The 27,331-nt window shown below is 39.1% G+C and overlaps 1 protein-coding gene across 15 annotated transcripts in view; it reads left to right on the plus strand.

Moving 5' to 3' along the window:
* The window catches only part of PKIA (cAMP-dependent protein kinase inhibitor alpha), a 43,043-nt gene that overhangs the window by 7,150 nt on the left and 8,562 nt on the right, over window positions 1–27,331 (plus strand). For 3 of the 15 annotated variants that reach the window (XM_080581983.1, XM_080581986.1, XM_080581978.1), the window contains 2 exons: window positions 11,500–11,576; window positions 11,857–11,908. The exons of 3 other annotated variants lie outside the window; for them this stretch is intronic. In XM_080581983.1, coding sequence (XP_080438109.1) covers window positions 11,500–11,576; window positions 11,857–11,867 — 88 coding nt within the window. In that variant the 3' untranslated portion in view covers window positions 11,868–11,908. 9 more of the 15 variants (XR_013947274.1, XR_013947275.1, XR_013947276.1 and 6 more) reach the window with 9 other exon arrangements.

A 27,331-nucleotide genomic window follows, 5' to 3' on the forward strand; every position in this document is an offset into this window, starting at 1 on the left:
AATAGGATCCATTAACGCATATGAGAATTGGAGCATGTGGAAAAAAAAACGTACTCTGAAAGGCAGACATAACGTGAAACACTTTATTAATGAAAAATAAATAAATAAACCTAAGAATAGACTGCTGCATTTTAAGTAACTGTTATTTGTAAGGTCTCAGGGAGTCAAAGCGTGATAAGAAATGTGAATGGAGTACGCATGAATATAGAAGCTGCGTGACTTGAGAAAGACATGGCTTATCAATTTTGATTACAGCATGCCTTAAAAGCCTAAGGATACCAGAGCTTTTTGTCAGTGAGGTAAAAGTATTTTATCATATATTTGCTTCTATACAGGCTACTAATGTTTACATTTATTTCTTAGGCAAACACCAGAACATTTTCCAAGCAGAATATTGTGAATATGAAGTGCCCTGAGTTATCTGAATAGCTAGAGGACTTCTTGAATGTTTCTTTGGTGTGTAAATTTGCCTGTGAGGAGTACAGGTGTTGATCTGTTGAACGGCAGCTGCAATATTATAAGGCAGAAAATAGAATTCTATAGTGCCAGTGTCATTCACTCTGAGTGACAACATACAAAAAGAGCATTGCCAACCCTGCAAGTCCTTTCTAGAGTGTAATTGTTGTAGCTATACCATGTGTGGTACTACAGGGGCCTGTCTGGGGCAATGGCAATGTTCTACTGAATTTTTACAGAGGCAGAAACACTGATAAATGGTGAATGAGGTGCACAGCCTCCAGAGAAAGTATCATACCCACCCCCATGACACACACAGCACAAGGGTATTTATAGAAGACAAACATGATACCCATGCATCCAGAGGAACACAGATACTGTGTGTAAAAAAAAAATAAAAAATTATAAGCATGTGACATCACTTCCTCACTAATACTTTTGCATTCGTTGCATATGGATATAGCAATAAGCTTTTAATATATCAAAAACTGATAATGCTGATTAGTGCGTAAGGAAGGAGTTGCACAAAGATATTTTGCATGGTATGATACACAAGCTAATTGTCACTCCAGAAGTGGATACTTCTCAATTTTACATTCTTTGCATGTTTAAACAATTACTGTACAAACCAAAGAGCAAGAAGAAGAATTCGTGTTATTTTCCTTTTCTTGGATATTGGGGAAATGTATTATATACTTTTAATCATGGAAGACCTCAAAACACTTCACAGTACTTCCATTTTCATTGACAAGCAGGGAATGAAAGGTGTAGTTTAAACACTGTTTTCCCCCAGTCGTATAGCTGATAGAACTGCAGGGAGTTATTTATGCTAATCTCCAGAAAAAGGTACTGATTTCTGATGACTGCTGCAGCACACTGAACCATACTATTTCCTCCCAAGCAGAAAATTCTTTCCTGTCACTTTTATGCCTCATATAAGCAATTTTGAAGGCTGTTCATCCGTTACTGACTGCAGCTCTGCTTCTTAAGCAGTGTTTCCAGTGGGACAACACACTATGCAAATGTATTTTGTGTAGGTTTATTTGATTCTCCAAGTCCACCCTTCGTTATAATTTCTGTTCTTCCTCCTCATCCCCTCTTCTTGGTCTGGGTAAGCCAGGCACTGGTACTCATTTTCCAAGTCTATTCTTTACTGAGTTTGTCAATACGACTTTTGAGTTTATAGTTGGGACTGTCTTGGCAGCACACTATTTTATAAATATTTGTTCTTAACTACTATCTCATAAATTTTTTGGAGACTAGCAGGTGGCATACTTCAAACATCTGATTGCTTAAGCAAACTGCAAGGCACAATATTAAGAGGAAGAACTTTTTTGAAGCACTGCTCTGGGATCGGCACCCAAATGACCGCACATCTTCCTGTGGTGGTATGTTGTGTTCATTTCCCACTGGAGTGAGAGGAAAAAGAGAAGGTGCCACGAATCCGAACAGTTTGTCCCCGCTTACCAGGCTTGTGTGATCTGAGCTGATCACTGAATGCTGTGCCTTCTTTGAGCATTAGGCACTGAGCAAATTTCAAGAGAACTTATGCTTTAGCACCTTGATTTTATCAGTTCCCACTATGTGTTAGTAATTTACAAAAGTTACTGCCATTTCTGGTAACAGTGGCCAAAATACTAGGCTTTCATGTTCACCAAGGGTTGTTTCTCTTAAGAGATTCTAATATGAGTCAGGGTATGCATGTGGACAGGTTGGAAAAGACAAAATAAATAGAGGAGTTAACTGTCACCAGAAGAATGCAAGAGTGGATCTACTCAGAGTCTTTCTGGATAAGTCAAATACTGGACTAAAAAAGTGTAAACGTTAGTGTTTATGTTGATTATTGTCCAATGGGTGAGGTTTCTTCCTCCTACCCTCCTATAGGCAGTGCCTTCTCTGTGGAACTGATGAGTGCGAGACAGTGTGAGGAGAGAGGTGTTGCTGGGTCACTCTATTAAATTTTGAGTAATCCAAAGTAAGCATGGCTGTGATCTCTGCTCTATACCTGTCCTTCCCTTTTTCATTTCTGCTTTTGTATGTATTTGGGTCAGGTATGTGAGTCAGGTGCTTCTGTCTTAGAGTTTTGGCTTAAAGCTTTCTTATAGACTTTTTTTCTTTTAGGTTCCTACTGCTTTCTACAACTAGCCAGCTCATTTAAAGTTTAAATTTTACACTTGGTGGGGAGGCTGTTTATAGTCAACCCACCTGATGTATCACTAAATGAAAAAGTATTCAAGGAAGCTTGGAAAGATGAAGTGGGATTAAATAACAAAGTATAAGGGTTTATTCCATGCAGGAGAAGCATTTGAAAGCTAGAAGCAAGCAAAAGAAAGAAGCATTAATTGAGGGAAGTTAAAATATAAAACAGAAATCGTAAGAGAAGGTTCTTCAAATTCTTCCATCTATTAAAAGCATTAAATTGGAGGTCTTTAGTTTACAAGTTTACATGTGATCAAATATAAAGAGAAATAGTGAAGAAGCCTATTAAAGACAGGAAAAAGAAAAAATGTTGAATGAAGCAACTGTTATGCATCTCCCCAGGGTCAGCTGTCTATGAAAAGGGTATCTTCCCTCCTGCCCTGTGTGTGGTTTTAGACATTTGATCAGAATTGTTGGTTATTTAAGGTGGCATGGATGACATCTGAGTGCGAGACATAGATGAAGTCAGTTATCTGTATGCTTCTATAAATAAAATTGCATGTAAGGCCTTGCTGACTGCTAGCTTGTCCATTAACTGGAAGGACTAACTATCCACAAGTTCTGTCCAGGTCTTCTTCCTTCATGCATTGCTTATTGTTCAAAACCTAACCAAAGCTGAACATAGGCTGTTTTCTTTGTCTCTCCTTCCCTATTTACTGAGTGTCTCAAGATCCCCACATAGAACTTGATGAAAACACCCCGGCTTTTGTAGTCACTTGTTTGGTTTCACCTAGGAAAGGTGAGCACAGCAATATTGCAGACAGCAATGCTATAATGAATTGCTCCTAAAGGATCCTTTGTTACCCTCTGAAAATCCTTGTATCTCTGAAAACAAGAGGAATATGAGACTGAAAAAAGGTCTAAAATGCCCATCTCAGTGCCTCACTGTCTGCACTTGGATCATCCACAACACACCTACTTCAAGTGGATGTCTGTTTTTCCATGGAAACTGGGATGGTGATGGAGAGAATGGGAGTGTCTCGGTTTCATCCTGACATTTAATTATGACAAATCTGCAAAGTAGTTGTGGAGCATGCAACTGTAACATAACTGAGATCTCTTTTTTTTTTAGTCTCACTGACCGGCATGTTTTCCTACTTTCTCTGCAGGCAAGTTTTTTTTGTTTTTGTCTTTTATGAGTTTCTTCTCATCTCAGAATGACAGAAGTCACTCTACTACTTCACTGAGCAATACTCTAGCCCCTTTGTTTGCTGGATCAGCTGCAGCAGGACCTTTCAGATGGTGTGGCTTACTCCTAGCCTTCTGATGGAAAATATCCGATTTGGCAAGTAATTTTTATTTCTGCAATTGTTTGGAGGAGGATATGCTTTCTCATCTACTCTGAGCCAAAGGAAAAGTGCACACTTACACATGTGAGGCTTATCTCAACATCCAAACATTCTGCCAGGTGCTGTGAGGGAGCTAAAATGGCTTTGCCAAGTTGTCATTTATAGTCTTGACTATTTGAAGTGCCTTTATGACAAGATACTTCATATCATCCACTGAAATAATTCTGATTCCTTTCCAAAATTTCTGGGCAGAAAAATCAGGCAAGAAAGAAATTTTTATCTCCAAGGGCGTATTTCTTACAAGCTCTTGAAGTCCATTCATTTCTGTGGAATTCCTACCGCATCCTTCTCATCTTCTAATGGAAGGGCCATCTGTGACCCATTAGCTAGTCTGTTTCTGTAGCTATGTTTATACAAGCTACCAAAAAGAGTGGAATTTGTTTGTCACACATTGTTGGGTACAGCTTGCTCAAAAAAAAAGCAGTGTCACCCAAATTTAAATGGAACTGCCCACCATTCCTTCCTTCATGCTCTTCTACTCTTCCCTCAGATATTTTGGAACAGTAGAAATAACAGTTACAAAGAAAAAGAAAGCTAATGTTACATCTTTATTCAAAATGGATAAATATAATGACTTACAATTGCCAAGGTCTATCAGTCTGATATTACTACCAGGCAAAATAGTAGGAACAGTAAGATTCCTTTTACTTAAATCTTTGAAGGATAGTACTATAGGTAATGCCAATCACTGATGATTAATGGAAAAAAATAAAGAACCTTGTGAAAGAGTGGTGTCCGTCAGGGGATCTGTCCTGGGACCGGTACTATTTAATATCTTTATCAATGACATGGACGGTGGGATCGAGTGCACTCTCAGCAAGTTTGCAGATGACACTAAGCTGAGTGATGCAGTTGATACAACAGAAGGAAGGGATGGCATCGAAAGGGACCTGGACAAGCTGGAGAAGTGGGCCCATGTGAATCTAATGAGGTTCAACAAGTCCACGTGCAAGGTGCTGCACCTGGGTCAGGGCAGTCCCAGGCATGAGTACAGACCGGGTGAAGAACTCACTGAGAGCAGCCCTGCAGAGAAGGACTTGGGGGTTCTAGTGAGTGAAAAGCTCGACATGAGCCAGCAGCTCGCACTTGCAGCCCAGAAGGCCAACTGCATCCTGGGCTGCATCAACAGAGGTGTGACCAGCAGGTGGAGGGAGGGGATTGTCCCCCTCTGCTCTGCCTTTGTGACGCCCCACTTGGAATGCTGCACCCAGGTCTGGGGCCCCCAGCACAAGAAGGATGTGGGGCTGTTAGAGTGGGTCCAGAGGAGAGCTGTGAAGTTGGTCAGAGGGCTGGAGCACCTCTCCTATGAAGAAAGGGTGAGAGAGCTGGGGATGTTCAGCCTACAGAAGAGAAGGCTCCGGGGTGACCTTATTGCAGCTTTTCAATACTTAAAGGGGACCTGTGAAAAAGATGGAGAGAAACTTTTTGCTCGGGCAGACTATGACAGGAACTGGGGAATGGCTTAAACTAAAAGAAGGGAGATTTAGATGAGACGTTAAGAGGAAATTCTTCACTCAGAGGGTGGTGAGGCACTGGCACAGGTTGCCCAGAGAGGCTGTGGATGCCCCATCCCTGAAGGTGTTCAAGGCCAGGTTGAACAAGGCCCTGGGCAACCTGATCTAGTGGGAGGTGTCCCTGCCCATGGCAGGGGGTTGGAACTAGAGGATATTTAACGACCCTTCCAACCCAATCCGTTCTAGGATTGAAAGAGATTGTGACATGCTGGCTTTATGTGGTTTTGGAGGTTGCAAGTTTGGCTAAAGGAAATAGACTTAGTAGTGTATTTCATTCAGTGAAATCTGCAGTTAATACCACTTTGTGTCTGCCAACTCAAACACCTCTAGTATGTTATCTGCCAGGTTTGCTAGTTTGCTCCAGATGCCAGGCAGATAGTTAGAGCAAAAGATATGATGTGTTACATTCACACCTATGTCTTACCCACTGTAACTTCTTTGTGCCTGTCTTAGAGGTGTGATGCATGTCTTCCCAGCAAGTCCGTGGCTGCATTTAGATCAGCACTAACCCAGATGAAGCAGCTGTTTCTAGGTTCACTGTAAAAAGATTTCTAAAAAAATGATGTAGTTACAAGATTCTTTACCTGCGTAGAAAATACCAAAGCATACCTACCTGATGAATATCTACTGAGTAATAAATGGTATTCCCTTTCTTGCTCAGTCTCTGCAATGGTCTGCAATATTGTTGGGTGTTTCCTTACTTGCCTTTCTTCTCCCTGACTTCCCCCTTCATGCTGAGAAAGAAAAGCAGAGGGAGGTTTTTCCTGCAGTAGAAGGTAGAAATAGAATTCAGTTGTACTCTGAGTTGAGCTCTGAATATTTGGACAGCTGCATGATTTTGTACAGCTTCTGTATTTATTTCACAATGGAAAAAATGTTTTCTTATTGATAATTTACCTTGGCACACAGACATTCCATTTTTCTCTTAAAATAAAACTATGAAGCCAAAGAAATGTGAATTAGTTGTTCAAAAGCTTTGATATTCAGGATGTTGTTTAAATATAGCAAATATATCAACAGTATCCTAACAGATGTCTTTATAGGGCTCACTAAGTATGTTTAATTGTTAGATGAATTCAAGGACAGCACAAACAGAATTAAGCATTCTCCAAGGCCATCTTAATGGCTTCTATGACGTTGCTTTTTTTTTTCTTTTTTTTTTTTTTTGTCTTTTTATGTTTAATGTAGACCAAGAAAAGACCACTTTTTCCAAGTGTGTTTGATGGCTACATTGCAAAGCTGGTAAAAAATCTGTTCCTCCTCCTACCAGTAATTTTACAGGAGCCTTAGTTCAATAAAAAGCTAGGAAGGAGGACTGTGCTTTAGTGGCCTGAAAGCTTCTGAAAAATCCATTTTAAGCCTTTTTTTTTTCCATAATGTTCAAGACTGATTTTTTTTTAGCTGTTGTTGTTCTAACCAACAGAATAAGCAGAATTCTAAGGTTGCTTGTAAAAATGTTGAAATTTGGCCTTTATGAATCTGTTTACAACCATCTGGCTTCATGTTCATCATAAATTCATGTAATAAGTCCACCAAAATGATCCTCTCTGGCTAGAAACCTTTGAAACTGTGGAAACGCTGAAACCGGGTACTTATGTTTCTTTCCATATGAGACATTACTTTGCTTGCCCCTTTTAAATGTTTTATACCTAATTAATCCCTTGTAATTACGTTGCGTGTCTTGGTTCTTTCTACTCTGTATTGGAAAATAGGAACTTTGTTTCAATTATCTTTTTGCATTTTGAACTTTGGTACAGACTGTTCCCCATTGAAGCTACTTGTTCCATCTACAACAGAGTGAGATTCTTCCAGACATCATCAGTATGTTGCCTGAAGATGAAGAGGGGAGTTTAGTGTCACATTATCTTCCCTACTTCTCTTGCAGTAGATGAAATGAAAACCTGACTGCTGTGAAAACAGAAGACTGCCAGCTGTGGCATACCTAGTAGCATGAAGAGAACCTCTTGTATAAGTTGCAGTTAGAGGATTCTGGCTGGGTCTTTCAAATTAATTATTGAAAATGGCATGAGAAACACAAGATGAAGAAATGAGGAAAAAAGTAAGCAATTAAAATGAGTAGGATCTTTCAAAGAGTGTCTGGGAAGCAGCTTTTAAAAGCATAAAACAGCAACAAACAAATTTATAAACTATTTGTTTTTTACTGCTGTGGCCAGAGCTCTGTATGAGAGGTGCTTTTGTGGAATCCTTTGTCTTCAGCCTCTAGCTGTCCCCTCCCCTTTCTTTTTGTTTTCTCACAAAGGACAGAGATGAAGGTCAGCTCTGTGCTCTGGACCGTATGTCTGAGTGATTGCTTCATACTATATATCTTCTGGTTTGTCCGTTTGTTTTTAAAAAAAAACAAAACTCAAAGGTTTAAAAGTTCATAATTGCAATATACTAATGAGAGAACCCCACTGCAAAGAAGCATTTTGTATGTACCTTCTTCCAGATGCTAACAGATGGATTTTCTTATTGCTTTTTTATTTTACTACTTCAAGAATTGATTTTAAAACAGAATCTTATTTCAATGCCTGCTTGCTCTGTGTGTTCCTAAAACCGTTTCTCATGTTCCAGTTCATAATGGAGATCATCGTTCTTCCTCCTGTAGTATGTTACCCAGTTTGTAGATAAGATGCATATGTAAGACTTTATTCTATAGACTATGTATGTGTTAGTAGTAAAATACATAGCAGTATGTCTCTTCCACTTACCACCAAGCTCAAGGCCAAAGTTTGTGTGTTCTTGCAAATTTAGGAGTTAAATATGCAAATCTTCATCTTCTCTTGAGAAATTAAATATTTTTGACTGCGTGGGTAGAATCTGATGAGAATTCAACCAGCAAAACTTCTCCAGTAAAGTTAATTAAAGCTGGTATCCTGAGAACACTTTGCATTAATTTTGTATCAGATTATACTTTTACTTTCTGCAGCCTTAATTAATCAAAACTTAATGGTTACTCAATCTGTAGCAATGTTTTGGGCTTAAAAATATCAAGGGGCATGTTCCTAATTGAATATTGGTATCTGGGGAGGGGAGCAGTAGACACGGGTCCCGTTTTCCAAAAGAGAAATAGACTTTGAGGTATGAGCAGGGGGAAAAGAAAGAGGTAAATGTCGGCTTGTCCTTGAGGACAAGAAACACCAGCAGAATGAAGACAGCAAAGTAATTAGCAGGTCTTTCTACAAGAGAGAAGGTGGCCTCTACTATGCCTGGTTATACATACTGTAATTAAAAACAAATTGTCTTGATCTCACAGCTGGATCTTCCAGTGACTGATTCCTGCAGGCAGTCTGAATATGTAAGATGTAGGCCCGTGAGCAGAGACTGAGGTAGTCATTGCCCAAGGGCACAAGCTGAGAGGACAGACTGCTTTGTGATGAGCTAGAACTCTCACCCGTGGTGGCTTGGGGCTGTAGATTAATCCTTTGTAGATCAATGGTTTTGGCCCATAATGTTAACATTTTGAATTGCACCAGGATGCAAAGGAGAGTCAACTGCAGTCTGAACTTGGGCTGTTACCCTCCAGCAACAGAGCTAAAAGCTGGTTTTGTAAACCTCTGCAGAGGTGATTAAAAAGTAAATACCTGGTTACTTGAAGTATGCATCAGGATCAAGCAACTCTAGAGCAGGCCAAACTAATGCCAGGGAATCATCGTGCCAAGACTCAGATCCGTGTGTAAGTAGAGGGCTATATTCATCTATGTCATGATGCTGATGATAGTGACAACTTTTTAAATGTAATAAGCGTGGATTAAATAATGTTTCTGTCAACTAATATCCATTGCTTTTCTGCATTGCTTTTAATGAAACTGGGCTCTCAAACCAGGAAAAAAGCTGGACTTCATCAGTAAAAAGACTGAAGCTAGCAGATCAAGAGAAGTGACACTATATGTATGTATAGATTTTTTTATTTTAAACACATGGATACAGATGCCACCCTTTTGAGGTGGCATCTAAAGTAATGTCACCCGTTTTGGACCCCTGAGGATCGAAACAGGGTGTTGACATGCCAAGTCAAGTGTACTGGAGGCTACCAAGACCAATTAGGAGTCTGGAGCACATGATGTACAAGAAGGGGCTGAGGGTGCTGGTTTTCTATGGTCTGGGGAAGACGGTACAAGGAGAGGAAATTGTCATATGTAAGGAGCAGTTATGGAGAAGACTTAGACTTTTCTTGGAGGTGCTCAACAAAAGAGTAAGTGGCAATAGTCACAAGTTGCAATGAGAGAAATTCTAACTGCATGAAATGGAGCTGGGGCTTGTTGGACTAGATGACCACCAGATGTCACTTCCAGTCAAAATTTTGCTATGATTCAAAGAGATTTTGTTGATCTACTACGTGTGCCTGTAGAGGCCTAGCAGTCCTAACTCAAGGTCTAGACTTAAGTTTAAGGTAATAACTTCTCCATGGGGAAAGGGAATAAGAGAATGGCATTGCTTGTCTTCAATACAATGGCCCCATGTAAAGGAAGCAGGAGACCTGTACTCCAGCCTGTCCTCAAGCTCAAGGGACCTGAACCTCTGTCCCAGCAGAGGACAGAACCATCAGCATGCTGGTTCTTCGTCAGCAGTTGAAACTGGTTTACTGTGTACAGGCACAATTGTTTTCCTGCTGGTTCTGTGCCTTTTTGCAGATTACAGGATGCCTGACTGTCATATGATTGCTGCAAAACAGGAAGCCTCCACTTTAGGATTTTGCTCCCAGATTATTTTTGTTGTTTTTAATTGCCTCTAGAGTAAAATAGATGAACAGCTCTGGAAGTCCTGCTAGCTTTAGGTGCCATGTGCAAAACAAGCTGTTCTGTCACTCAGTGCATGTTTTACAGGAATATCTAGATCATGCAAGATACAGAGGTTCAGTTAGACCCGCGCCACAGAAAGCCTCTAATCCAGTATAACGATATGCAAGTGCCAGGGCAATGTGGTTCGCATGCTTCTACAGCAAGCTGGTGTTCTGGACCTGTAATACATCGTTGTGAAGAGATTGCTTTTGCTTTACTTAGGCTGCCATGTCAAGTGAAATTGATACTAAGACAATGGGAAGCAAACCAAGTAAGCAATTTGAAATCTGTATTAATGAGCTTGTCATTGTTTAATGTACTTTACGCTGGTGCAGAAAAATACAGATAATGTGACAACAGGCATTGCAAACTAAACTTATTCTTCTGTCAAGTCCACCCACACAGATACTCAAGAAAAGCTCCATCACATGCTGAAATCTGAAAATCTAAAGCAATCTTCAGAAGTAAATTAAATTAATTAGAGTACACTTAATACCTGTGTATCATTCAGCTTTCAAACAATACTGGTGTAGGACAAGAAACAACATAACAACATTACAACATTTTCTTTTTTTTTTTTTGTGAATGTTGCCAGCATTGTTCTAGAAGACCTTGTAGCTTCCTCTCCTGAAGGGTATTCACCTTCAACGAATACTGAAGGTGAACAACTTTCTACACAGGCTTGTTAAGGAAAGCTACTGAAAAATACTTGTTCTGGATAAAGAACCAGAAAAGAAGGTATATTTGCTGGTATGGTCCATAGTGTCATAACATGAAATAATTGATTTATATAGAGCACTGATTTGTAGTCTAGTCGTAAGGAACTCTTTAGTTTATACATTGTCTTTGTTTATAATTCTTGATTCCTTGGAATAAAATTAGTATAGGATTGTAACTACTAGATTTTATGCTGATCTAATTGATTTTAACTGTAATCAAGACAGTATTTTTGAAGATTTGTCACAGCAAATAGAAATACCCTTGCGTGTTTTTTTTTGTGTGTGTGTGTGTCTTGAAAAAGATATTCACTCTTATATTAGTGTAAGGAGAGTAGTTTTCTTAAAGAAAGACATCAGCTGACTAAAAGCTACTTATTCTTATAGATGTATCTTGTCAGCCCCTAGTTTCTAAGAACCTTCCCAATCTAGCATCATGTGTGTTTCTGTCTACAGAGATCCTGTCCTATTATTGTTATTTCAGAGTACCCAGGATTAACAGGAAGAAATGCATAAGAAATAAATCTAAAGCTGAGCAGAGCAAAAAATTGTCTCGAATTGGTAAGGTTTAGTTCTGCGATACTTGATTACTTCTGTAGTTACATCTAAAAGGTATAATGCTATGCAGCTTCACAGAAAGTTTATGCATTAATAGAGATCACTGGAGTATTTGGTTACATGCTTAATAATCAGGCTAAAACAGTTTGTCTTTGTTAGCAACCTGATCACCATCTGTATTTCATCAAATCAGAGGTGGAGGGTTGTTTGGTTTAGTTTATATAGTTTATATGCTTTTTGTATGGTATTTTTTCATTGTTTGTTTTTGTTGTTTTTATTCAAGTTATCAGTTAACTGGAAAGTCAACTGAAGATGTCTCAAATAGGCTTCATGGGGTAAGAAGTATTTGTGTTTGGGGTTATGCTCCTGATAAGCAGGAGCATTGTGGTTTGATTGTGGCTTTTTTTTTTTCCCTACTTGTTTGTTTTCCTTGGGAGTGTGGTTTAGGGTTTTTTTGGTGGTGGTGGATTTTTTTGATTGTTGTTTGGGTTTGGGGTTTATTTTGTTTGTTTTTTGTTTTTAACATAAACCTCCATCTTTCTGCTTATATTCCTAAGGTGTGTAAGGATGGCTGTCTTTGTCTACGCTATTCAGGAATGGCATAGCTCTTTGCTTTAATTTTTTTGTCTTCTAGTAATGTCTTCAATTGTCAGACTCAGAGACTCGGAGCATTTTTACGCTTACTCTCTGCAAACTATTTGTATACTTTTAAAGAAGAAAGAATTCTTCTGTATTTACTATTTGGTGGGGAAGATAAAGTTTGCTTTCACTTTCAGTTGAACCCATTGGCTTTGGTAGTCCGTTAACCAGTATACTGAGGTATACCAAGCAGGAGGTGAATAATAATTCACCTAGTAGTAGCTTTAACATGCCTAAGAAATCATCATATCACATAACATGAAGTTTCAAGTAAACAGCCAGATTCCCTTTGACTTTACAGCTAAGTTTGCTTCATTTGGTATGTGTCTCAAATGACTAAACAATTTGTTGTGATTCCCAAAAAGTTTCTTGGCACATGTAGATCACAGCTGTCTAGATACAAGATCATTATTCCAGTAATGACATCATGTTAAATAGCTCTGTGGAAAGGAGACACATGTTGAAACATGGATTCAGCAGTGTTTCACATAAAAGGGAAGTGTTCAGTGTATGTGTCTCCATCCAAAGGTCAGTTAAGGGGAAAGAAAGGTTTCTGTTTCACTTAGCCTATGGATTCTTCAATATTTTTTTGCTTTCTGTGTTTCAGGTTTTTGGACTTTTTTAAAAATATAATGGTAGTTATAACTGAGTAGAATTAGAAGGTTTTAAATTTTCATTGTTTTTAATATTTTAGTAGTATTTCAATAATCCCTGTAGGATACTGAGCAAGAAGAGAGGCAATATATAAAAGGGGGAAAATATTGCCTGATTCTGAAAGTCAAACTTAAAGATATTCCTGACAAAGCATGAATGAACAAATTGCTTAGGGGGAAGAGGAGCGTTTTGGAAAGAAAGATTTAAAGCACAAGGACACTGAGGCTGAGCAGTCTATATCCAAGAACTGTCATCTGAAGGTTATTTCAATAACACTGTACTGAAAAAATTTCTAAAATGAAGATACTTCATGTTTTTTCCATATTTAGTTCAGCTCCGATTTCATTGCAGTCTATGATGAAAGCATAAATATGGATTATTTGTTATACAAACATCAGAATTATTTATTTGAAAATACTGGTGCTGTTTCTCTTGGATCATGAGAAGGCCATAGGTAGCAGGGCTGAGCTATGAGGCAATGGAAAGATTTGTTCAAGATAAGGGCAGAAAAGATAATTTTTGGTGTTAGTTTAGGATGGCAAATTTCAAAGACATTGAGCTAAAAGTTTAAAATCTACTTACCTAAAGGTTGCTGATGAAGCATATATTCACCAAAGTTTTTAATCCAATATAGTCATGTTACAAAAAGTAGGCATTAAATGCCTGCTAGTAGTAGGGAGAAAAATGTCTTTGTCTCCCCTCCGTCCTTGTTCCCTTAATGTTTTTACAGTAAGGGTAATTCTAACTCAACTGAAATTGTACTGTGTTTTCATCAGTGTGAACAGGTCTTGGAGTTAGCACTGTATCTTCAAATTTAATGGGTGATGTCCTACACACTGTTCATTCACCTGAACTTGTGAATGATTAGAGTTAACCTACAAGCAAGCATGTCACCTCATGTAACATGCTTGAATACTTGGTACTTCGTGCTCTTCTGACAGGCATTAATTCAACTGAATAAGGTGCTGTGATGTAAAAAAATATTAATTTTGTTACTATAGTGAATGCTTTCTTGTAAGCAACATATAGGTTTGAAAAGCTAGTATATACTTCTCTTCCACCTTTTTTCTTCTGGTACAGAAACCTAAAAATGTCAAGGCTAATTTCATGTTTAAGTTATTTTAAATAACAGAGAAAAGATTCCTCATCCTCTCCCATGTAAAACAACAGCTTCAGTCTTGGGAAAAACAAGTTGCTTTTGTTGTTTTTAGAAATCATGGCTATAAGATAAGCATCATGGTGATTGAGAATTCCTTGGTATATGATGATAAAGTCTGGTGTGTAGATAATTCCTTAGTTGTTGCTCATGGCTTTAACATACCTAATGCACAGCCTTCTCTTGGAATGAGATTGTCGCACATCAGCTGTGTGGTGTTAGGGATGTGTAACAAATGAGTTTACCATGTGCCTGTGATTTCCCAGTCTGAAGAGGAAAGAAAGTGACTGAAGAGCAGTCTCAGCAAGTTAGGGAAGTTTAAGGAAGACACTGGAAAGCCTACTAAGTGCTTGTCATGGCCATTTATATCTGCATAGAGTCTTGTGATAAATACAAATTCTATCTGTGGGTATACTGGGTGTAGGTGTCAGGGTATTGGCAATGGGGTGGCTGCATGGGTGACGTCTGTGATGAAGAGGCTGGAGCCTGCCCTGTGCTGGACGTAGATGGTTACAGCCAGCTCCACAACAGCCCTGCTGCTGGGTACAGATGGGCCCATCCACCGAGCTGATGCTGCCAGCAGGAAACCTGGGCATCTCTGGTGCCTGGAGAACTTCCTCCTCTTCCTTCTTCTCCGACCTTAGGGTTCCTTCTGCTGTTTCTCACTCTTCTTATTCCTTCCTCCTCTGCCTTCTTTTTTAAGAAGGGACAAAAAATGTCACACAGGCAATTATTGCCAATTAATAACGGACTAGAGCAGTGAGAACTAAAAGTAGACTAAAAGCAGCTTCTCCCCATCCACTCTCTTCCACCTGCACCCTGGCACAGGGAAACGGGGAATGGGGGCTGTGGTCAGTCCCTGACACTTTATCTCCGCCTCTCCTTCACGGTCCCTCTCTGCCCCTGCTCCACATGGGGTCCCTCCCACGGGATGCCGTCCTTCCCGAACTGAGCCTGTGGGGGCTGCCCACAGGCAGCAACTCTTCAAGAACTGCTCCCACACGGCTCCGTACCACGGGTACCTTCTGTCAGGAGCAAACTGCTCCAGCACGGGTCCCCCACGGGCGGCAGCTCCCCCCAGACCCCCTGCTCCTGCGTGGGCTCCTCTCCACGGGCTGCAGCTCCGGCCCGGGGCCTGCTCCTGCGGGGGCTCTCCATGGGCCGCAGCCTCCTCCAGGCCACATCCACCTGCTCCACCGGGGGCTCCTCCACGGGCTGCAGCGTGGAGATCTGCTCCGTGTGGGACCCATGGGCTGCAGGGGGACAGCCTGCTCCACCAGGGGCCTCTCCACAGGCTGCAGGGGAACTGCTGCTGCGTGCCTGGAGCACCTCCTGCCCTCCTTCTGCACTGACCTTGGGGGCTGCGGGGCTGGTTCTCTCACATTTTCTCACTCCTCTCTCCCAGCTGCTGTTGTCCAGCAGGTTTTTCCCCCCTTTCTTAAATCTGCTCTCTCAGAGTTCCAACCAGCATCGCTCATGGCTCAACCCTGCCCAGCAGTGGGTTCCTTTTGGAGCCGGCTGGAGCTGGCTCTGAGCTGACATGGGGCAGCTGCTGGGCTCTGCCAGGCAGAAAGCTGAATGCAGGCTGTTAACATATGGATCAAGGAGAATAGACCAGTATGTGACAAAATACAGTTCTTTGTCTCTTAACAGAAGGTGAAAGGCTCCCTGTAATCACAATTCCCTTCAGTTTTTCATTCTTTTGCTGTAGTGCTGCATGGTAGTAGGGAGAGCTAGGTGGAGTTAAGGCGACTTTCTCTGTTCCACTTATATGAGTGGAAACGTTCACTTGGGGTTGTCAGCATTACAGTTCCTACAGTTTGCCTGCAGTCTAGTCGACTCTTTTGAAGGGCTGTCATGACTCTTGGCTGTGTTACCAGCAAAAAGGGAAACATACCTGATGTGAAATAAAGTTTTAATAGTTAAAGTACAAGACACAGTTAATTTACAAAACTATTAATACTTGTCTGTATTGATAGAGAAAAGCCTTGATAGTACAGTTCAAATTTTTGTCTACGAATATTTACTGGTGTATACTGCTTTCCTCTGGTGATATGATCCTTCCCGTGTTCATCTAGCTCTAAAGATGGACAGTTTTAGTTAGGATGAGGGAGAGGCTTACAGCTGGCTGTCAGCATCCCAAGGTCTTTGCAAGGAGGAACAATAGTTATAAAAGGTGGTTCTTTCTCTTTGCCAGGAGGCACTTGATGTTGATTGTTTCTTCCTGCTCAGTCTTAAAGTCCACCTAGGTTTATTTTTATACACTTGCCACAGTCTGCTTGTTTGTCCTTTTTCTTCACTGGTTATCAGTTACTCCTTTTTTTTTGTTATTGTTGTTTGTTTTTTTGTTGGTTTTTTTTTGTTCTCTTTATTCCTAAAGCTTACTTTTTACTTAACAATGCGAGACTGTGCTTCTGTGACTTTAACAACTGTGTATTTTCCTATTGCTTTAGATTTGGAGTAACATAAACCCATTTATACAGTTACCCTCTGTCTCTGAGGTTATACAGGCAACTGGACTTCTATGGAAAAAAAATGGTATCCAAGAGCTCGCCTCTGTGGGTGATTCTTATTCTTGAGAGGTTTTCTTCCCTTTGACAAGATTTCAGAATTGGAAGTCTTAGGAAATATTCTGCCCACGTATATATTGTTATTGTGAGCAGACAGCTGGTACTTCTTTCAATATCCACAGTACACCAACAGGTAGATGAAAGGAAGGAGGACTTCTGTGTTTGCATGGTCTCAGGTCAAGTATGAATATATTCATGTGCTCTGACAACATGAATTCCTTCCTTGGGAACTTAGTGCAGCAGTAAGTTCTTCAGTCTCTGCTTATACCTATTTATTTATGCCCTGGCTCATATCCAGAAAACATGCCTCGCACTCCATTATATTTATTGTTTTTATGCACATGGGTAAGAATTGCATGTTCAGATTCTTCTTAGGCTATTTTAGCATTTCTAAGTACTAAGCAACTGCTGTGAAATTGTTGTGAGCTAGAATTTGGAGCTTGGGCTGCAGAAAATTTATTAGTTTAGTTGGATAACTTTTGTTGGCATGAGTATAAAACATCTACTGTGTGACACTGCTTTTTTAATAGCCCATCTATTAATGTGCTTGAGCACTTTGTTATGGTTGGCTGAAATCACTGAGCTCTGCAAGAGTCGAGGAAGTTCTACTTTGTTTATATGCTTCCACCATCCCCTCTTGTACGCCCCTCTTCCTCCATTTGGGCCTTTCTTCTCTTAGATGAAGGACTGGGTCACCAGAGGCAGAAGACTCAAGTATTTGAGCTTTAGTTTGACTTGAAACTGGGGACAAAAGCAATATTGGCTACTCATATTCAAAGCTGTAACTAGCACAGTTTTTATGTAGCTGTGGTTTGCAGGGCCTCTGTTTTCTCCAGTTGCTGTGGGGTATCACATTAGTCTGGGTACCTGGGTTGGCATCTACAAATGCATCTTAAATCTGAGTGCCATGGACAGATTCTGTAATGCAGCACATTTGCTAATGAAATATTAGTATAGGCAAGCTTTTTTTTTTTAGTTTCCATCTGGTACCAGTACACAGAAACTTGTCATCATTGTTAAGAGGATCTTGCTCTATAAAATGCAGATTTTTTTCAGTCACAACTGTTCAAAATGTTCCTGGATCTGAAGGGTTCTTCAGGAAGAGGGGATGTTGTTTGTTTTGCTTTTTCTCTGTCTTTGCTTAATTAGATTCTTTTTTTTTGCACTGGGACTTGTAAAAGTTATCTTTAAGGTTCCTGTCTTCAAACTTACCATGGCAAACATGAGGACTGTCCATTGTCTTTTTATGTTAGAAATTCTTTATAACCTGTCTTGTAACAGAAATGCCTATAAATACTACAAAATATAAAATGCAAATTGAATATGCTAAAGGACTTCCGTGCTAATGCCCTTCTTTCCTCCAGCTGCTCATGCATCATTTTCAGGTTTCAGACTGCTTATGATAAAGGACATCCTTCTAAATGTTGTTCTTCAGGTCTCAACATCTTGGCTTTCAAAATAGTATCGATCCTGATTTGAGTCTCAGATGTGCTTTTTAATATCAGTTGTTTTAAAGAATAAACACTTGAAATACATCACTCAGGGGGAGTCATGCTTGCTAAATCTTGCACAATCGTGTTCTTGAATAGCTTGGCTTCGCTGCGTGTCTGTGGCTACGCATACGCATATGGAAAATTACTGCTGTATACCACTTCATGTGTTTGTTGTTGAGAAGTCCATTCCTGTGCCTACCATGGAACTTTTTTAAAAGAAAAAGTCATTTTTATGACTTGAAGGCATTGTAAACAGCAGGAAATTGCTGCTCTCTTTCCCACTTTCCCTTTCAAAGACTGCAGGCAGGCTTGCTTCTGCAGGGACCTTAATTCATACCTTGCATCAGTTTTCTCTGGGGCTGGGAAACATCTTTCCTCTTTCTACCTCAGTGCTGGGCTGACACGTAGCTCTCTATAGACATAACTGCTGCTGAGCATGCTAAAATGGACAAGGGGGAAAAAAGAGTATGACGTAATTACGAATTTCCTTTCATTAAAAACGCTTTTGTACTTTTAGACCTTCCTTTGTCTGCTTAGTCTGGTGCATAATAAGACATTTGGCCCTCTTGGGTTGACTGACTGATGCTTTAACAAGAGCCCTGTGTTTATATTGCTCTACATATTGTTACAGAAATAAATTAACTTAAGCTTCCCAAATGAGCCAGCAATGAGAAAACAAAACACGTTGGTTTACCCTTGCAGCAGCAACATAATGAGAAAAATGCCATCCGAGGCTGGAAAAACTGAGTATTTCACAGGACAGTTTCTCAAGGGCAGCACAATGTTACCTCAAACAGCAAATGCAGCCCCACTGCATGGCATCCATCACGTGATATTAAAAACGTGGAGTCTTGCCCTAGGGATTTCTGAAATCAGCTTATGTTGTAATGAATGACAACTTGGAGTATTCGCATACAGGTTTTTCCTCTTGATCTGATTAAATTTATAATGGACTTCATATACAAGTACTGTGGGGTTTTTTTTGTGTGTGTGTGTGTGTGTGTGTGTGTGTTTTTCCTGTCTGGTGACTTATTCTACAGTAGGTAGAGATTATTATTTTTTTTCCTTTGAATGAAATAGAGTAGGAAAAAGAAAGCAATTAAGATTTCTCCCCAGTAAAGAAATATATGGCTCTCATACACCTGGAGAACATCTGGCAAGAATATAGCAATACTTGAGATTTACACCTTCGTGTGCCAATGCAGGAGGTACGTCATCAATTTTGTAAGCAATATCGTTCTTTCTGTCCTCTAAGGTAGCTAGCAAAACTTTCCAGGTGACCGTTGTCTAATCTTATGGCAATAGTATCAGTGGTCCATTATAATGAAAGAGTAAAGTATTCCTGTTGGAAACAAGTCTAAAAAAAGCGCATGTGAGACGATTATTTCAGGAAGCCTTAAGTAGGCTATGCTGTTGCATAGCAACAGAAGCAGGCAGTCCTTAGACTCCAAAGCAGTCAGCGGACACATGGGAGCAGAATGCAGAAATGATGGAAACCTTGAAAAATGTAAGGCTGAGAGTAAGGGAAACTGAAATGAAGTGATGCGCAATATAGAATGCGAATGTATCGTGGGAGAAATAATAAATTGAACTGCTTTTAAGTCAAACTGAAATGCTGTCAGCTAAACTGGGCTTTTTTTCTTTTTTTTTTTTTTGTAGCTTCTAGATAGTCATTAAAAAAACGGCAGAATGTCTGCTGGCTGGGAAAGCTAATTCAAATGTAAAGTAGATGTTAAATGCCTACCACAAGAAAAAAAAATGCATGGAGATGTTGGATTTTTTTATTGACAAGCCAAAAGTTGATGAAATACACTTTGAATGAACTATTGATTAAGGTGTTGTGGCACAAATTGGTTATTATTAAAAAGCTATTTGTCTCACGTTCACAGGTCTCCAAGTTGGCCTATGGTATTTATCTAAGCAGATACTGAGAAGTACAGTGTCATTGGGTGTATTCTTGGCAAACTCCAAGCCTGCATGTGAAATGTGAGATCTCAGCAGAAGCACATTGTAGTTTAGCAACTTTGCAAGAGGTAATTTGTTTTTTATTAAAAACAAATAAAGGAGCCAGTATTTAATATTTGGTAGCACACAGTTGTGGATGATCATGCCAACAGAAAGACAAATTTCCTTCCTTTCAGTGCTGTTTTTATCACTGCCCGAGAAGATACAGTAATAAGCTGAAGCTCTTCTGTTCTGGATGCTGCAACACATACTTTGATGGTGAGTCATGACTGCATGATTTTAAAAGGTAGTCACATGCAGTTGAGCTATTGCACCAGAACCTGCTGAAAAGATTATTGATATAACAAATCTCTCCAGTAGATTAATGTATTAAAGATTTGAGGAAAGTGTCTTGGAAGGGGACTGTTTTTTAAAATGCTAAGAAAGAGTTTAAGGATTTATGAACTGGAGCATTTATGTATCTTGAATACTGTTAACTAGACTATACATTGCACTGAAACATTAAAGAATCAGAGTAAATAGGTCTGGAAGAAACCTCTTAAAAGTGTCGATGCATCCTCCATTCCACACAGGATCAATATATAATCTGTTTTAGATGTTGTCATGATACTGGTATTTAGACACTTTCTTTTTGTTGTTCTAACTGAATGCTTTCTTCTTCTTCTTATGTTATCTACAAGCTGATACTGTAAGATGCTGTAAACATATCAATCAAATTGTCAGAATGCAGAACATCACAAAATGCAAACTTTGATTCACTTGGGAACAGGAGCAATGTAACAAGAAGGATGACTCTATTAAGTGAAATCTCTTGCAGTGAGATTAAAAGGCAGAAGGCTTTCTAAAATTATATTGAACGAGATTGTCTTAGAGGAAAACGGCATTGGAATGATAGAGTATTGCCTGGAAATACAGTATATGCCGTAAGTATGTTAGATTGTTGTCCAGTGCTGAGAAGTGGAATTAGTCTATTCCAGGGAAGGATAATAAAAGTATTTTTAAGACAGAGTCATACAGGAGCAGGAAAGCAGTATCTGTTTTCATAACAAATAGGCTTCATGATATTAAAAACAGTCTTTTTCTTGAGTAGCAATAGAAGGGTGCCATAAAAAGAATTATTTTTAAATATTGTAGGCATCGGACCACATTATCCTCCTATTGTAAGATGTCTGAAGTCTCTTCCTCTGCTTCCCTTCTCCTAAAATACATACAGTCTCCTCATTCAACTCAGCAGCCCTGTGTGAAGTCCTTGACTCAGATTAGCCCAAGGTTCCTCTTGGTAGAGTAGCTGGAGGGATCTACCACGGTGGAAGCTATCTTCCTGATTGTTCAGGTTTGACTAGTTTCTTTAACCAAACTCACAGTTCTCAAAGGCAATTGCTGCTTCCCCTCACCTGTTTTTTGTTTTCCTGGTATTGTCCCCGAGACAGAGTACTCTTTTGGATGATACCTCCACACCTGAAGTCTAATTCTTCACACCCATATCGTGGGTTTTGTAATTCCACTGTATTTCTCCAACCCAGGAGATACATAGATAACTGTTGGCAGTGCTGGCTAATATATTTTTGCTAATCATTACCTTTACTGACATTTTAAAACAATGAAGAGCAAGGTTCACATTAGTTCTTACCCTTGCATAGCAAAGCTAGGTATTTGGTCAGTTTGAGTATATGTTAGTATGGCAGAGGCAATCTGTTATTTGGCTTGTAGCTAGCTAAAGGTCATAAATCTTTGTGCTAGTTTCATTGTTCACTTTTAGGATTTGCAGCAACTATAGTGGATGGGTATTATTTTGGAATCTTCAGCCATTCAGATCTATAATTCAGCTGCATGTTTCAGCCATCAGAAGTGAATTGAAGTTTTCTTGCACCATGGAACTATTTCTTAAAAAACACAGCCAGGTTCCATTTAACTGGAAAAGTACACAGCCGTGTGCTGCATGTCGTCTGTGTGCCACTTCTTGTTTGATTTTATATTTTACCATGAGAATCAAGTAGTCTTTTTTTTTTTTTTAATCTCTCTCACTTGAACCTCAAAAGCATACTAATAAAGTAATAACTAGCAAGGTATATATCTGCAGAGGAAAATCATATCAAGGGGGATAGGTCATTTGTGGATAAGCATTTAAATGTGCAGAATTTAAAAACTCAATAGACCAGAAGAATTCTTTTAGATCATCTAGAGTAGGTTGAATGTAATTTAACCGGTATATATAGTAAAGATCTCAGCTTACCTGTTGGACTTTTTTTCTACTCAGTAGGAAGAGATAAGCACATTGAAGATGCTAAGTTGCATTCATTCTAAAACAAATGCTTAATACAGATTGAATGAATCACCTCATATAAGTACCTACCTACATATGTATGCACAGGCATTTAAAATTAGTCAGTAAGTCTCATTTTGTCCCTTCCAAAGTACTACGCTTCTGTCAAAAATTGGAAGTTTGACTTTGATAGCGAATCATTTCTCTGAGTGTCTTCCACATTATCGCCAGTAAACTGGTTGTTTAAAAAGTTCATAATAGTCTGCAGGTAATTCACAGTGCTATTTTGCTATTACACTTTCAGTTAAAAATCGGCTAAATCTTAAAAAAAAAAAAAGTTGAGAGTTGCCTATAAGGATTACAGTGGTTCACAGCAGTCTAGTCCAAAAAATTTGCAGACTACCAATCAAGACAGTTCAGGTTTTTTGTTCTTTTTTCCCCCCATAAAGCCATATAGATACTGTTGTATGTAGCAGTGAATAGAGAAGATGTGGCTGTTTCAGAAACGCTCATTACAGCGCTTATAACAAGTTCTTGAAAAGAATAGGTATCAGAGACTCAGCTATGTTTTCTAATGAGAATTGTGTTGGTCAATACCTTTAATGTACTGTCCGTGCAGGTTAGCACTTGTGTGTTCAAGAGAAAGAACTTGCTTGCAGCATTAAAGGCAAGGTTAGGAAGATACAGAGATGCTTCATGAGCAAAGCCCACGTGACTTCCTTCCCTTCAGTAAAAGTCCTGCTGCATCTACTCTTGTTTCTGCAGAAAGGAAGATCAAACTGAAATTAAGTGGTAGATGAGAGACCAAATCCTTATGGTCATGGGAATCGTGGATTTTGCTCAAGCGTAGACAGAGTATTAAAATATCTGGCCTGTAGTTCTGTAGATCTCTTTAGGCAGGCTATACTAAAACATCACTTTCCCAGAAGGGAAACATTGATTGTCTTTTTGAATGATCTCTTCACGTTTGTTATGGGCTTAAGGATATCCAACTTCATAATGCTTTTTTAATGCAGATTTAAAGCAGTTTCTGAATTTGTTCTGGTTGAAAAAGTCTAGGATAGTAATCTTTGCTCTGTTTTTATTGTCTTACCGGTTGAGTTTCCTTGTAATTTCCATTAAGGTATTTCCAGGACTAGGAGTACTATATATATTGTGTTCACAGTAAAAATATGTAACTGTCAAAAAGGTAAGTGACCTATTGTACATCTCTCTTATAGAGGCAGTCACTTCAGAAGCATCAGACAAAATACATAGTCAATTTTCAAGCTGAAGATTAAAATGCTGTGCAGCTCATAAGGTGGCATGGAAATTCATATTTCCTTTAAGTGATAGCCCTCTCACTCAAAGCTTGTTTGACTTTCAGGAGTTAACACTGATTGCTCAACTGTGTGTCTGTGCAAAAACAGTGCTCTTCTATAGCAAGATAAATCATCTCTCATGGAAAAAGTGTACTTCTATTTAGTTGTTGCTCTGTTTCATTTGTTTTCAACAAAACAGACCATGAATTAGATGGAAATCTTAAAAGTGTGCAGGGTGCTGTGGAATAGAGCTATCTCCTCACTGGAAAGAGCCCTGTCTCTAAGCTAAGGCTAGATTTGGAACCAAAATTTATTTTAAAAGCATAATTATACACCTTCTCTAAAACAGACATGCTATTAAATGACAAGTTCTCTTGGCTTTTTTTGTTCTCTTATGAAAGCTGAATATAGATAATTATATTTAAATAATGTGCTGATCGTGATACAACATTTAGCAGCCAAAGCCTGAGAGAGTTTTATTTGAAAATCCCTTATTCAACCCCATCATTAAGCATGTATGGAGAAAGAGGAGGAGTAAACGTTGAAGGATTGTACCTCCTAGTCTTACACTGCAGCTTCACCAAGAAAATGGCAGCTCCCCGGTGCTAGCGGGCAACATATGACAAGTCCTCTAGACAAGCCACGTGTCAAGTGCTCATTCTTACTGTCATCTTTTTTAAAATAAAACATCCTTGCTAATTGATATATTTTTTTAATTAAATGCTTTTGTAGTTCTTCTAGGTAGATAGTCCCTTAAAAATATTAAATTCAGCAACTCTAGGTACTTATAGCCCCAAAACTACAGAGGCTCAATTTATGTTGGTATCTCACATAATTTCTGTTCTTTCACTTCCAAACTCTTGATAACAATGTCACCATGTAAAACCTTGTTTCATTGAGTTATTATGGGATCTAGTCAAACTGGGATTTCATTTGTGAAAGCCATCACTAAGTTTTAGATTTTTTTAATTGTTCTTTCAACAGAGCTGAAGTACATAGAAGAAGGAAAACAGCTGCAGAAATTTGACAGTTACCTTAAGAAACTTGGTGGATGTGTTATATATAGCATGGAAATGGAAAACTTAACAGAGGAGTTGGATTGTGGAGTGTTCAGGGAGCCTTCTGAAAACATAAATACCAATTCATTCTGTGTGTATTAAATTACACTGTTCTTGTCATCCTTCTTTACTCCTCCTGAGTTCTCCGGTTAGTAATTCTACTCTTCATGATGCTTACCAGTAAAAACTATACATTCATAGATATAGAAGTAGGTCCTTTGCAGGTTTACTTGTTATTTTTAAAAATAACAAAGATGTGTTATTACACGGGCTAAAATCCAAGACAGCAAGTCTCCTGTGATCATGCTATGCCTGTTTATTTTCTTCCTCTTCCTCATGCTCTATAATTGTTTAAGAGCCTACAAGAAATTTTCAACACAACTTCCTTTGGGAGTAAGGAGTTGGGAGGTGAAAGAGACAGAAGTCAAGATACCCATATTTCTAGAGTTTTATGAAACTAGGAAGCTGAGGAAAAGAAGGATGCTATATGAAAATCTCCAGTGCTGCAGTTCAAATTCTAAACTTGTCATGCAGAACGCTGTGGGAAAGGGAAAGCGCAGCTGTGGCAGACTTCAGATGGTATCTTACCACTCACCACGTTTTCCAGCCCTGTGGCAGCAGGTTTCATTACGTTCTTACGCTCACACAACTGCTTTCTTGTTCTTGTTTCTGCTTTCTTTAGCTTGCTGGTTCAGTTGGCAGAAGCGGTAAGGTTTGCAGCCTTCTTGTTTCAGTTCAATACCATGCAGTAAAATACTGTTTTTACAACTTCAAATAAATAAACACTAGAAATAACGGGACCGGGACCACAATCTTTTATGCAGGAGTATCTGTCAATGCAATTAGGAAATTCAAATTACATTTCACAGAATTATTAGCAAACTCTATTCCTTCCACAGAGAATAAACAAAAAAGGTTTTTTGGAGTGAATGGTAATTCCTTAATGACTGGTTCAGTGAATGTATTAGAGACTGCTGGGCATTGCGCCATTCACTGGAAGGGGAGCTCTCGGCTGATGTCAGTGGAGTTCCATATTTATGCAGTAATGTCTCAAGATAATGCCAATACACAACAGAATGGTGTTTGACATTTAAGAGAAGATGCAGACAGGAAAACTTGGAAGTGTTAATAAATGTATGTTTGGTAACATTATTTTTTTGATCTGAATGTTGTTAGTAATGCCATATTGAGCCTATAGAAAACAAGCCTTTAAAATAAAGGTTCTTCGCAAGCAGATTTTTGTATGGCTTTATAGCTTGTTTCATAGCTAAAATTAAATTAGCAAGCCTGAGAATTCCCCAGGTGCTCACCTTGTTTTATGGACTGTTTCATGAAGAATATAATCTCTCCGAAGAGTATTCTGTGCAGTGCAAACTTTGTACAGTCTGGGGAATTGCTCACGGAGTACAGCATTCCTCGTCTTGCTGCCCTTACAGCTGTATAGCCTGTTTCATCTCAGCCATAGACTTCTCTGCTCATTCTGTGCCTGATGCACTGATACGCAGCTGCCAAAGTTATGAAAGAATATTCTGTGGTGTTTTTTTTGGTTAGTTTGGTTTGGTTTTTGTTTTATTTCTTTCTTTCTATTTTTTTGTTTTGTTTTTCACCCTCACTAAATGAAATCAGTAACTTGGCAGGAGTGGTAGCAGTGATGACTTTGGACACATGCTGTACTATGGACAAAATCCAAGCTGCACGCTGCTGACTTACAGGTCTTGTACCTCCTTTTCTGCAAGCCCACTGCAATAACAGGAATGAATAAACATAACTCCAGTAAGTTTCACTTCAGACCTTTTGCATTCTGATCTAGCTGCATGATATTTTTCAGGGAACAGGTCCTCACTGTTTCTCTTCACTTTTGGATGTTACGTGCTTCATTACCCCATCATTGATATATTTGGTGCCTGCTGCGCCTCGGGGGAAGAACAAATGGTAGATGTCTCATTTCCTTCAGTATTCTTGCAGTGTTTCAAAAAGGGAGCACAGGAAGAAATGTGCATACTCTCATGCTCATGAAGGCATTTGTTAATTGAGAGGCGCCACACCATTTTATGTTTGTCAGGCAGGCTTTCAGTCAGTGCTGACCTCTTTCACTTCCATGGATGCTTGTTGTTAGGTTTTAGCTTTTTATTTTTTTTAAAGTAGTTTCCTGTTTCATAGTGATTGTTCATAGGAGAAAAATTATCCTGTCGGCCATCGAGTGTTTGACATGGGACACCAAAGCTTGATAGCCCTGAACTTCTTTTTAAATACGTCACTCTTGCAATGATACTTGATATAGTTATATTTAGTCTAAATAAAATACGGTTTAGAACCCTTTTTTGACTTCTCAGACAACTCCTATGTACACCCTCAGACAGCTGACTGAAGTTTGGGAGGTAAGGAATAGCATGAGGATGAAGAATGGTCAGAATTTGTGAAGATTGTTCAGAACTAAGTGTGGGAATGAGTTGGCTGTTGTGTATCTATTTAAACGAGAGTTTATACAAAAAAAAATGTTTTATTTTTATTTAAAGAGAGAAAGTCAAATCTTTTGCTGCTGCTAGTGTTTGATGACTTTAGGGGCTTCTTCAGTGGCCAGCGAGTGCATATAGTAGGATCTGGATAAAAATATTTGTACACTCTATGCAAATGTGAATATTAAGCTTCTCTGGAAATA

Source organism: Anser brachyrhynchus, assembly GCF_964034855.1.
Source record: "Anser brachyrhynchus genome assembly, chromosome: 2".
NCBI lineage: Eukaryota > Metazoa > Chordata > Aves > Anseriformes > Anatidae > Anser > Anser brachyrhynchus.